The sequence below is a fragment of the Exophiala viscosa genome (assembly GCF_022695815.1).
Source record: "Exophiala viscosa unplaced genomic scaffold EDD37scaffold_9, whole genome shotgun sequence".
In the NCBI taxonomy this organism is placed as follows: domain Eukaryota; kingdom Fungi; phylum Ascomycota; class Eurotiomycetes; order Chaetothyriales; family Herpotrichiellaceae; genus Exophiala; species Exophiala viscosa.
Genome location: NW_026944361.1, coordinates 239,137 through 250,953, shown reverse-complemented (window position 1 = coordinate 250,953; position 11,817 = coordinate 239,137). Strand labels below are relative to the sequence as shown.

Here is an 11,817-nt window from a genome sequence, read left to right as displayed (position 1 = left end):
CTACTACCCGTAGATTAGCCTGTACCTCGGTCCCCGGCTTGCCCGGTCCCCAGAAGCGTTACTCCCCACGATTCTCAAATGTTTGGGACTGTAACCACCTCGGGTCATGCTTTGTTCTGGCAACCGCATGATCTGACTGCCTCTCTCTATATGTCTTTGTGAACCTGACATTCTATAAACCCTCTCTGTTGCTATCCCTTCGTCTTACGCTATCACCACCTGCTCCATCTCCGACCCCTGTTTCCTGAAAGATTGCCTGCCTGCGCCACATTGCCGAACATGGTATTCAACACTGAACTCACACGCCAACTCGGCATCAAAGGTAAGGTTCTTCCAACGTTGTCGCAATCGTTCGACTAACCCTCTTAGTGCCGGTCATCCAAGGTGGAATGCAATGGGTGGGATACGCTGAACTCGCGTCAGCCGTATCCAATGCTGGCGGTCTGGGTATCGTAAGTAATCTAGTCTCGCCGCAACAACGCCCGACTGACACCTTCCCAGCTCACAGCTCTCACACAACCGACTCCCGAAGATCTGCGCAAGGAGATCCGAAAATGCAGAACCATGACCAAGAACCCCTTCGGAGTCAACATCACCCTCCTCCCTACAATGAACGCTCCTCCCTATGGCGAGTATGCGCAAGTCTGCATAGACGAAGGAATCAAAGTGGTAGAAACAGCAGGCAACTCTCCCGGCCCTGTCATCAAGTTGCTCAAAAGCGCCGGGATCATCATCCTACACAAGTGTACCACAATCAGACACGCCCAGTCAGCAGTCAAGCTAGGCGTCGACTTTTTGTCCATTGACGGATTCGAATGCGCCGGCCACGTCGGCGAGTCAGATATCACAAATTTCATCCTCCTGTCGAGGGCCAGACAATCGCTGAAGGTCCCATTCATCGCTTCCGGTGGTTTCGCCGATGGCCAGGGCATGGCTGCTGCGTTGGCTTTGGGAGCAGAAGGCATCAACATGGGCACACGCTTCATGTGCACGGCCGAAGCACCGATCCACCAAAACATCAAGAAGACCATCGTCGATGCCTCGGAACATGACACGGAACTTGTCCTGAGACGTTGGAAGAACACTTCGAGGTTGTACAAGAACAAGGTCGTAGAAGAAGCCGTCAAGATCGAAAAGAGCAGTCAAAGCGGCAAATTCGAGGAAGTAGCTCCATACGTGTCGGGCAAGCGTGGTCGTGAAGTCTTCATTAACGGGGACAAGGACTTTGGCGTGTGGACGGCCGGTCAAGTCATCGGTCTGATCTATGACATCCCCACATGTGAACAGCTGATGAGGAGGATTGAGAACGAGGCCATCGAGGCCATTGAGCGGAGTCGCAAGTATTATCAACCTCAAAGTAAGCTGTAGACAGTGGAGTGGGAATGGCGTTGGAGGAGATATCCAGAGATTTAGACCTGATCAAATACAATCTGAGATCTGAAGGAAAATGATTGAAGTTTATTGCGATGACAATTTCCCAGGTATCTGTAAGCAAGCTCGTTGTTTGTCTTTGCATTCAGTTACCTACGTTGTGACTTGTCCTCCATCCATGCCCTCGGCGCAACCTCCCTCGTCTACATCTCCATCTTCACCTCGGCATAGACATCCCTCTTCCCATGCACGACTGGCTCCGAGTTTGTCGCGTGACTCGTAGTGCATTGCCTATTCATAGCTCCAGCGATCCTCAACGCCGTGACCACCTCCAACGCCAGCGCCAACCACATGAACCCCGTCGCAGTCCATGTCGCCGAATAGAACCCGCTTCCCAAATGTGCCTTGACACTTATTAATACCGTCACACTTGACCTCAGATCCACACTTTTCGAGAACAGTCCAGATTGAATCTGTCTCGCGCGCGCAGTGATCTTGGCCGCGGATATCGTCAGCGTGATAACAGCGGGTATACTCGACAAGAAGGCGACACGCAGCATCGTTATCAGACGCTCTTCCCTCATGTTCGTGGCCACGAGCGCGAGAATGGTGTCTAGATACAATACCTGTGACAAGCCCGTGAAAATGATCCCGACTATAAGCAGGGCGACCGGGGCTTTTAGATCGACTGTGCTGTACGACGCGAGTGCGTTGAGAACTGTTGTATTTGTCGATTTTGCAAGGTCTTCAGACTCGGACAACACACGCGCAAGGGAGAATGTGTATCCGAGAGCTTGGGTGGCACAGGACCGTGGAGAACCTGCGCTCATGTTCCGTCCAGACTTGAAGACGTGGTCGTTCCACATGCCGTAGCAGATGGAGGTGTAGTGCGCTTCGTACCAGTCGTAGATCGCTGGTGTGGTGGCGTTACCAGATCCTGACCCTGGAAGTGAAAGTGCGCGGCTGAGCGAAGAGGTATCGAACTACTCCGCACAGAGAACGTGAGTGTTTACGTCGATGATCGGTGTGTCTAGGGGAAGGGATACGTACAAGCAAGAAGCCCCAATTCCATAGTGCGTTCGTCAAGACTAGCAGCGACTGGACCAGGGCCATGATCTCCAGGATCTCGATCCATGCTAGCAGTGGTAGCTGTGCTACCAGTCGCTTGGAGCGTGTTGTGCGCATCTTGGACGTCCAGTGCAGAAGGCGATAGGTTGACCTTGGATGTATGTCCGGCGCTGATGAGGTCGGAACAGCAGATGGCGTAGTGAGACGGCGTTCTGCCTCGGAGATCGTTCAGTATCATACGTGTGGGACTGTACGTAGAGCACAGCGTAGGGGTTGCAAGCAAGGCTAAGAGACGACGAGGGTTGATCAAGATGTTTGGTCCCAGATATATCCTCCTACAGGGGATGTGAAAAGGGCATAGTCCCAGGTATGAGCGTTTCCGTATTCCTATGACATGCTCAGCGGGGTGATGGTTGTCGCCCGGGTTCGAGTCTGCCTCACATTATCTCATAACGATTTCTCGTATTGATATCCGACCGCGAGACAGACTGCCATGGTGGACGCGGGGTCATGAGAGCAGATGCCATTTTGCCCTGGCTGTCGCGATCCAATCCTGGCATACTTATCGCACAACATCAGCACTGACCGGCAAAACAAATCGCTCACATTGAACTATAGCACTCCACGTTAAAGTGGGTCATTACGCACTACGATGGTATCGAGCTGTAGCAAGAGATATACCTAGGTAGGTATGAAGAGGCTCTGCTGGAACCACTCAGTTTTACCATAGCCAGAACACTTCGGCAGTGTATCTAGAGCACAGCGTAGGGAATCTGGTCAAGTAGGGGAAGCCGAGCACAGTCAGGGTGCTGATACCCCTCGCCTCTGCCTAATTATGTGATATGAGTAAAGTCGAAGTTTGTGCGTATTCGTAGGCCCATGACATGCTCAGTAAGGATGTTGGTTGTTGCCCGAGGTCAGTACTTGCGGCTAGGCTAGGCTATCATAGACTGAATCTTTCGGAATATTGTCGAGTACGAGTGTGTTAGAGCAAAGCTAATAAACATCATGACATCGAGGAGAACCCCAAAAGAATCATAAAGCCACAACATTACCATGCTGCTGGACCTTCCACTTATTTGAAATTCTCGTGCGCATACCTTAAATCAAAACGCGTCACCCTTCGAGATACGGGTTGGCAGATTTCTGTTGCTGGCGACAATCCGTCCATCAACCATACCTAGTCTGATGCCGCTACTTCTACCTTTTGCCGCAGCGACAGCCTCATCGATAATGGCATCCGTTGCGAGGGCGTCCATTGGATTCATCACATCCCAAGAAGGCGTGTAATCCAGTGGCATGAAAATCGCTGTGACAAGCGCCAGCAGCGGCAATGCTGCAAAAATCAGCCACGCATAGAGTCGGCTTCGTTTCCCAAGTCCCACAGTGTTGGACATGAGACCTCCATTGACTCTCGTGGTGTTTGGAGAGTTGGGAGTGTCGAAAGCGCTGTCCGCATAGATGTTCGACAGCATTAGAGCAAGAAAAGAGCCCATACCATCCTCCAACATAGACGTCGAGTCGTTGAACATTGGTATGTTGATGTCAAAATAACTTTGGCTGAAGCTATACATCAGGGTATTCGACCCATCGACGGATGCAAATTGGTACATCCCGCCCGCCATGTCGTTGATCAAAGCTCTGACGCCCTCTGTGGTCGGGAGGTCGTAAGTCGGCTCGCAAGTAGTGTCATTTGCAATGTCCACATAAGTGACATATTCGGTTATTTCTGCTGTGATGTACCTTCCCACATGGACTTCGCTGAGTTCTCTGCTCGTACAGACAAAGGCAGTACTGATATAGGGTTCAGCCGTGATGACACTGTCAAACACACCCACCCCTGCCATTTCAGCGATAGACCCCACGGTTTGGGTCATCATTCCTTGTGGAGGCACGATGCTGCTGTTTTCGAGGGAAAAGACCTGGCCAGTGTAAGGGCTTTTGACTTCCAGGCCAGAATCATTCACCGTGTAGTTGAGAAAGGAGCATCTGATGGGCACTTCATCCAGGACCCATACGCAAGCTGTTTTGTTGGCGTGCTGAAAGCCTCTACGAGACACGTTGTATTTGGTATACTCAGCAAGGTTGTTGTTGACCAAATACCACGGGTAGCCCAAAGATCGGTTCGAACTGATATGGCCCATGACGTTCAATTCAGGCCCGTTGGAATTCCGCGCGTACCCACTGATGGCGACTGAGTAGGATTGTAGGAGGAGGGCTGCTAACGCAGACCCTGTGCAAAATACGTTCGGTGAGATCGAATTACCTTGCATGCAACTTATCTCGTTGAGTTGGAAGTTAGGAGCAATCTGTAAATGGACGTAGTGTCCTGCGTCAACCACCGCGGCAGGAAGAATACTGATCACCGCAGTCGCAGTCAAGCCGGCAGCGAACAGTGGCCCGAGAGTGTACCAAGGCCCATTGGCGTGAGACATGTACGCCCAGGTCTTCGCGCCCCAGATGAATTTCCCATTGGTGGTCAATGCCTTGATGGAAACGAGATTGAGGCATTTAGTGACGGCCATCCTCGTGGCCATGCCCGTAATGGCACCATACACAGCAATTACTGCGTTAACCGCAGCAGTTCGGCTGTTGTCTGGGGCGTACGCGGCATACCCCAACGAGATGAATTGCATGTAGCTCTGCGCCGAAGCCAGGGACATAAGGGAGAGGCTGAACACCGAGGAAAGGACAATGTTGAGCTTCAATCCCAAGGTGCTCTGAATGGCCTTGACCCGCTTCGTATCGTATGTATCATGGGTGTGCGTCTCCGTGGCGTGGAATTGGGGTATGGGTTTCTGTATAGAATGATTCGACAGACTTATCGACTCCGAGTAGTATTGCGGATAGTGACTATAATCCATCTTTCTGGGGTTCTTCGAGCTCGCAAGCTTCTTTCCTGACCTCAAATCGTGGGAAATCTCGAAGAAAGAACGATTCCCACGGCGGACCGACGTGAAATATAGTCCTTTCCTTTGTTGGGCCAGCGAGTTTTGTACTCCGTTGCGTGCACCTCCTCATGCGCATGGCAAAAGGCAGCCACGGGCGGGATACCCGCTGGAATGATCGAATCATCCATGGTTCTTTAGCGAAACCTGCATGAAGTTGCCTTTAGCGAGGCAACTGACTGCCAGAACGGACCTCTGTATCTAACTTATTAGACGAGGCGAACCTGATCTGGAAGCATCGTTGGCAACATTAGGACAGCAACTGGACGTTTCCAGCCTGACCGTCTCGTATTCACCCTCCAGACCTGCATAAGCGTCCTTGGAATGCGGTTTGGTCTTGGCAGAAACCTGCCTTGGGTTGTCGTGAGGCTGAAGAGGCATCAGGCAGCAGAGACGATTTTCTATTTCTCCCACGTAGCTGCCGTAGTGGAAAACCAACTAGCAGTTGGAAGGAGAGCCCAACCCATTGCTACTTAGCCCTCTCAGTTCTTGTGTTGGGTCATCCAGCACGCGAAGTTTGAACGGCTGCAGAGGGGACGTTTGGTCCGGCGAAGGTCAGCTATGCCGTGCTGCTGAGCGTGACAGGTATCAGCCTATCGATCTTAGCTGGTTGATGCAGCCAACTCTCTTAGGTGGCTTGTATGTCCCGCAACCCCAAGAAATTGCAAGTGACATTGAATCGGCGTATTGAGAGGTTTTTTTTGACGTGAAAGCAGGGGTGTGAGGTGAGGAAATGGGTAGACTCTAAAGTGCCTGGCTGGGTTGAAACTTTGCTTTAGCGAGGAATGGTAATTCTCGCTTCATCCGATGTTCCAGAAACGGTGAAAATTGGGCGCAGAACTTTGGCGAAGCGCATTGGCCTCGGTTACGAAAGTCGTGCATGTTAAAATGCACCAATTTTGGGCCTCATGAACTCCGGATCGACTTCGAGCGTGCCTCGTATCATCATGCACCTAGACCCAGCCGAGGCCACATTGAGCTAACCATTGTCTCAGCCTCAGCATCTCAGACTGTAGTAGTGAATATAAGCGTGGACTCTTAACTGCTTTGCATTTCCGGAGTCAATCTGTATGCCTTGAAACGTATCATATACTTGCACAAGCCTTGTGTTCACCAACGAATCAAGCAGTGTCCATCAATTGTCAACGCCTTGCCAATGCCTTGAACATCCCGCGCTCTGTAGCCGTAAGTCTTGGTAGTTTTGTGAATTGGGTCCTAGAGACCTGGACAATGCGCATGTTGTAAGAACATCTGCAGTATCGTCTGGCTAGACTGAGTCGCCACAGAGAGTTTCGCTGCTATGCTGGATGCATAGGCGGTCCTTTTCTTTCCCGCTATATGCCCCACTGCTTCGACGCCATTTATCAGCCATCCACTGACACAACGGTCATTCCTGCTCATGAATAGGTCTTCGTATCAAGGAGCAGAAGTTGAGCTCCTCCATGCGTTTTCGAACACTCCTCTCAACTTTACCGCCTCAGCCTGATCCCGTATTCTCTGCTCCAAGAACCCTTGCAGATCATCCCAGAATTCACTTGTGTGCAGCACCTTCTCTCCACTCGTCTCGCCTGGTTGCACTGGTTCTGACTCTGGGTGCGTCGTCTCTACATCCTGCAATGTAGTCGATTCAGCTGTCTTCCCTTCCGCCTCGACAGCCGCTTTCTCGGATGGCGGTGCTGCTGCCATCTCTGGCGGGGCCTGAGGTGGCGGATCAGGAGCGCCACCCATGACCATCACCCCAAATTCGACATCGCCAGACGCAATCTTCCCATCCAGCGCATCAGCGACGGTCTTCTTCGACGGTGGGATGGGCTTCTTGTTGTACAGAATCTTGATCTTGTCGGTTTGTACGACCGTCGAGCCGCCTAGATGTGACTGTGTCTGTTCCTTGAGAGCCTGAATCGTGGTGCTGTTGGGATCTACAGAGGGTAGCGTCAATGTCATGTTTGGATTGCGTGCAGACTTCAAGCTCAGGGTAATTGTGGGACTGGCGCTCTGGGAGCCTGGTGCTGGTGCTTGGAGGGGTTTCGTCTTGGGCGGGTCAGGATGCGGTGGATTTGATAGTTTGGGGAGGGTGTACTGGTATCATTGTTAGTCTAGCATGCTCAATGACACTGGTCACAAAGTGATACGTACAGGTATTCGCATCTGGTATGTTTTGGGGTCGAAGACATGATCAGGCTGGTACTTTGTAGGTTTGTTGTCGAGAGACGTCAGGAATTGTTTGGCGAATTGTAAATCGCCCATGGTCGTTAAACGAGCTTGTCGCTCTTCTTCTAGACGCCCAAGAGCGTGTTGAAATGCGAAGGCTGCCACGTTGTGATCGATCGAAGTCGGTTAGGGGTTCTGCTCGGAAATCTATCTCAGTGTGGCACGGCACTCGGTGGTATAGCTGTGCAATATACTTAGTGAAGTCCGCGAGATGTGATATGGAAGAATACCTATTATGGCGGATGGCATTCAATGACGGGTGCAAACATTGGTGGGAGTCGCAGTGGCAGACGGCAGCAGGAAGATCTGCGACTGACATCACTTGAGGTCAAAGCCATGCGGAGATGAGAAACTTGTGGAGAAACATGCAAGGCTGTGAACCGAACGATCAACCGCCCATTGTGAAGCAGATTATTGTCTTTTCACCACGTCCCAAGGAATTCAGAATCATGATAAGTTAGTCTTGTAGAATCAATGCAGCAGATATAGACGCATGGAAGCAATCAAATTGGTATCGCTAAGATTCACGTAGACTCATACCCGGTACTAAACATTACCGGCTTAAAAAGCAGCAACCATATGCTCTCCCGTAGCACCCTCAATTGCCATATCATCCCTGTACCAATTATGATGAACTGTTTTCAAACTTCCCAATCTCTTCAGACTTGTAGATCGGCTGACAGTACTATTCATCCTCGAAACACCACTTCTCAAACTTTTGAACCTGGTAATCTGCGGTCTGTCGGCGCCAGGTACTGACAAGTTCTGACCTGTAGCCTCCGCAGTTCTAGGTCGGGAAATAACATCAATCGTGTCCTGCAGGACCGGAGGATATTCTTCGGCCGGAGTAATGGTAACGGCATGGTTGACTACCGCCTTCAAGCTTGTTTGGCCAGATTCCTCTTCTTGCTCGCGCAGGTCGACCATTTCGAATGCATTTTGCTCGTCCTTGCCGTCAACGAAAGAGAATGGAGTCATCGGACGATCGTCTTGCTCGCCCTCGCCGAGCCTCGAGTAGTTTGCGTCACGGTCGTTGACCGGTCCTTGCATGGCGCTGCTGATCATGTTGATCAGTCTTCCCGCGCTTTGCTCACCGGATTGATTTTCGTTGGTCGCAAGTTGTTGGCTAGGGAGAGGTTGTGGATAAACCTTGTCTTTGTTCTTGTCCTTTCTGCTGAATCTGCGGGACAAAGAACGGATCAAGGAGCTATTGCGGGACGGGGTCCGTTCCGCGATCGGCTTGTTGACCAGAGGAGTATCATCTTCGTTGAACGTGAATGGAGACTTGAGCGAGTTTCTGTACGTGGTGGCGGACGGTGGAATCACGTCGATTTGTGGATATACCGAATTTCGAGGTGGGCCCGTGACTGGCTGAATGGAAAGACCAGCCTGGTAAGCTCTCATAGCCGGATGACTCGCCATCGGCATCGGCTCTCTGGCAGCGTAGAACCGGCCTTGTTCAGGAGAAGACTGCTGGCTGGCGAGAGAGCTTGGTCGTTTGTATCTGCCACATTTGTTGCAACATGATCTTCCTGGAGACGAGCCTGCTGAACTAGACGGTCCTGCGGTGGTGCTTTCCGACGGTCTCGACTGGTGAGACGTTATCTCCTCAGATGGGTTCCTCGTATGAGCAGCGGGAGTCGCAGCAGCAGGTGTAGTAGTTGCTGACCCGCTCGTCTTACGCTTGCCGCATTGACCACAATTGGTATGTCCTTCCCCCAATTTCTTTCCACACTTCCTGCATCCCTGAACACTGGACAATCCCTGAGCACTTGACAAGGCCTGGGCGAGTTCCGCCGGAGGGATATTATCTGACGCCTGTCGCCTATACACGGGGGGTAGAGCCCCGTCGTGCATGTCTTTGGCTACCCTAACCGGCTTTCGGGGCATTGGTGCTACGTTGGTTTCTGGGTACGGCTCTTCGTCTACACGTTGCAAGTCCCCCGATCCTCGCTGTGAAGTTGGCGCAAGGCTTTGTGATTGCGATTGTCGTTGTATGGGTTGCGATTCGGCGATAGGTGACACCGGCGAAAAGGGGGAAGATTGTCCATTGGTTGGACCTGATTGAGGTGAGAATGCATTAGAAAATGGATTGGTCGGCGCAAATTCATTGTTGGAAGCAGTGGTCGGCGCAGTCGTCACTGGGACAGGTTGCTGTGTAGACTGCGGCAGACTCTCATAAGGTACTGCGGACTGAAGAGTGATCGTCGAATTCGGTCTACCTGTATAGGCCGGTGGAGGCTGCTTGTGCAACTTGGTCATTGTGCAATTGGTGGCAGGCAAATTGACCTGCAAACTTGGAAGAGACCGCAACCTGGTGGACGTATCATGCAAAAGACGAGTAAGTGAATGGAAATAGGGAGCAATTGGAAAAAGAGAGGAGGCTGGCGTCGTAAGTTAATTAGTGGAGAGGTTCGAGAGCGTCCGTGTGTAGATTTAACTTATAATATGAAGTAAGTTTTTTACACCAGAGGGAGGAACGCGTCAGGTGCGCAAACGTCAAATACGTTAACAAAGTAAGGGAGTGTGAGGGGAAGAGGAACAATCAAAAGGAATGATGCCGGATATGTCTACTTCCTGAAAAGCTACCTGACGATGTCCTTTGTTAAGTTAGGTCATGCCCAGATTGCTTCCATTTACATTCCTTCCTACGAGGCTACTAAAACCGGATTACTTTGCAGCAGCATACGCCTCGCTTTACGACCTTGAGACGTGGCGGATGCATCACCAAGGCCTCCATGAAGCATACCTAATCAAGCCTGCGAGTCAGAGGTATTTGGGACGAATGGACGGTGAGCGAGGCGATGCTCTATGCCTGAATCAGGAAGCCTAAGGAACCCTCATCTCGCAACGAAGTACTTCTCTTTTGCGGACATTATTCACTGCGGGACAAGTACCTTATCGGCCGACTCATTCTCGTTGGTGACTTGCAGGACCTCTTTCGGTTCGCTAAGTTAATTCAGAGGAGAGCAGCGCCTCGTTTGGGCGTGCCAGAGGGGAAGCCTGTCAACCCCCTTTTTGCAGCTCCGGGCATTGGTTTAATCAATTTTTAGGGGCTTGCGCCTCTGCCAAGGGCCCCAAGAAACCCACTCTCTAGCTTCCGATCCATCTACTTGTTTCACCAAATGACAATGCATCTCCGGCGCCCATGTGGCTGTTCTGCTTCTATCTTAAGCACTGTGGCTCTCCATCCCACAATGCCTCAGATATCCACCGAATACCTATACCAAGCTATGTTGTACCCAAAGTCAACGTACTGTGTAGTGTTTCACTTTCGGTTCATTCCGTGGTCTTATCCTCTCCAGCTACGTTTCATCTATACTGCCCAAGAATTCTGTAGGACTAAAACGCCTTGCAACTTTCTTTGACGGCCCAACACTAGTTTGGATGTGAACCTTGCCGATAACGTCCTATGACATCGTGCCAATCTGGTCGCGGAGTTCGGCTGCGTCTGGTCACGCTTGATTGGGCCTTGATATCTCATGCACGGCACACATTAGGCAGGTCTACGTCAGGATGAAGCCTGCATAGCTGTACATGATGCATTTACGCGGGAAACCCGGCGAGAGAATTGCAATCGCATTGGGTGAATTCCTGTTTTTGCATGACATACGGAGACATTGTGCCACGATAAGAGGCCGATCCATGCAAATGATATCCGGGCATGTAGCTCATGCACTAGGATTTCCCTTCAAGTTCTTGGTGTGCCAGCGATAAGAGCAGCTTGATATTCCTGGTACGCGCCCGTGTGGCTCCATGCATGTACATGGTTACTTGCAAGGAATCAATGTCAAGATGACAAGAGAATTTCGCAAGACCCATGAAGATATGAGCTACTTCGCACGAAAATGTATGAGCAGTGCATCCTATTGTGAGGTTATATCCCTGGGTGTTACAAACACGCAGGAACCCCGGACCTATCAAACCGGTGTCATTGTCAGATTCCTTCCATTCCTTCTCGATTCCTGCCTCGTGATAGCGAAGGAGCATATAAATAACCTGCTGTAAGAATACCGGTTGGTCCATTGTCGAGTTGCATGGCTCCAGATCGCCGGTAAATGTCATTCACGGCTATCGTGCATTGACAGGTGGTTGAGATATTGCCCAATAATGCAGACCACTTCAAAATGTCCGTACTCGGAGACCCAGTCGCTTACCCTGATGCCAGTCCAGCACAAGTGGCCCGATCTGAGTGAAACAACTTGTCCACGTGGATGGA

General features: G+C 51.1%; 5 protein-coding genes across 5 annotated transcripts; 1 reads left to right on the top strand and 4 right to left on the bottom strand.

The window, feature by feature from the left end:
* The first annotated feature begins 39 nt into the window (after positions 1-39).
* On the top strand, positions 40-1,492 carry EDD37DRAFT_496386 (enoyl-reductase I). Its single transcript, XM_062813401.1, has 3 exons — positions 40-322; positions 370-452; positions 502-1,492. The coding sequence occupies exons 1-3, from the start codon at positions 280-282 to the stop codon at positions 1,366-1,368; spliced, it is 993 nt and encodes a 330-aa protein (XP_062667685.1). The 5' UTR covers positions 40-279; the 3' UTR covers positions 1,369-1,492.
* EDD37DRAFT_636236 (uncharacterized protein) lies at positions 1,450-3,041 on the bottom strand. The gene is made up of 3 exons (XM_062816969.1): positions 2,881-3,041; positions 2,422-2,826; positions 1,450-2,354 (listed from the first exon to the last, which is right to left on the bottom strand). Exons 2-3 carry the CDS (start codon positions 2,554-2,556, stop codon positions 1,575-1,577), a joined length of 915 nt encoding a protein of 304 aa, XP_062667684.1. The 5' UTR covers positions 2,557-2,826; positions 2,881-3,041; the 3' UTR covers positions 1,450-1,574.
* A 504-nt stretch (positions 3,042-3,545) lies between these two features.
* On the bottom strand, positions 3,546-5,303 carry EDD37DRAFT_652157 (uncharacterized protein; the record flags this gene model as incomplete). Its single annotated transcript, XM_062818432.1, has 1 exon — positions 3,546-5,303. The coding sequence occupies one exon, from the start codon at positions 5,301-5,303 to the stop codon at positions 3,546-3,548; it is 1,758 nt and encodes a 585-aa protein (XP_062667683.1).
* A 1,313-nt stretch (positions 5,304-6,616) lies between these two features.
* Positions 6,617-7,874, bottom strand: EDD37DRAFT_496337 (cell-cycle control medial ring component). The gene is made up of 2 exons (XM_062813400.1): positions 7,524-7,874; positions 6,617-7,466 (listed from the first exon to the last, which is right to left on the bottom strand). Exons 1-2 carry the CDS (start codon positions 7,632-7,634, stop codon positions 6,804-6,806), a joined length of 774 nt encoding a protein of 257 aa, XP_062667682.1. The 5' UTR covers positions 7,635-7,874; the 3' UTR covers positions 6,617-6,803.
* A 210-nt stretch (positions 7,875-8,084) lies between these two features.
* EDD37DRAFT_636233 (uncharacterized protein) lies at positions 8,085-10,116 on the bottom strand. Its single transcript, XM_062816968.1, has one exon. The coding sequence runs from the start codon at positions 9,858-9,860 to the stop codon at positions 8,160-8,162; it is 1,701 nt and encodes a 566-aa protein (XP_062667681.1). The 5' UTR covers positions 9,861-10,116; the 3' UTR covers positions 8,085-8,159.
* Positions 10,117-11,817: the final 1,701 nt, after the last annotated feature.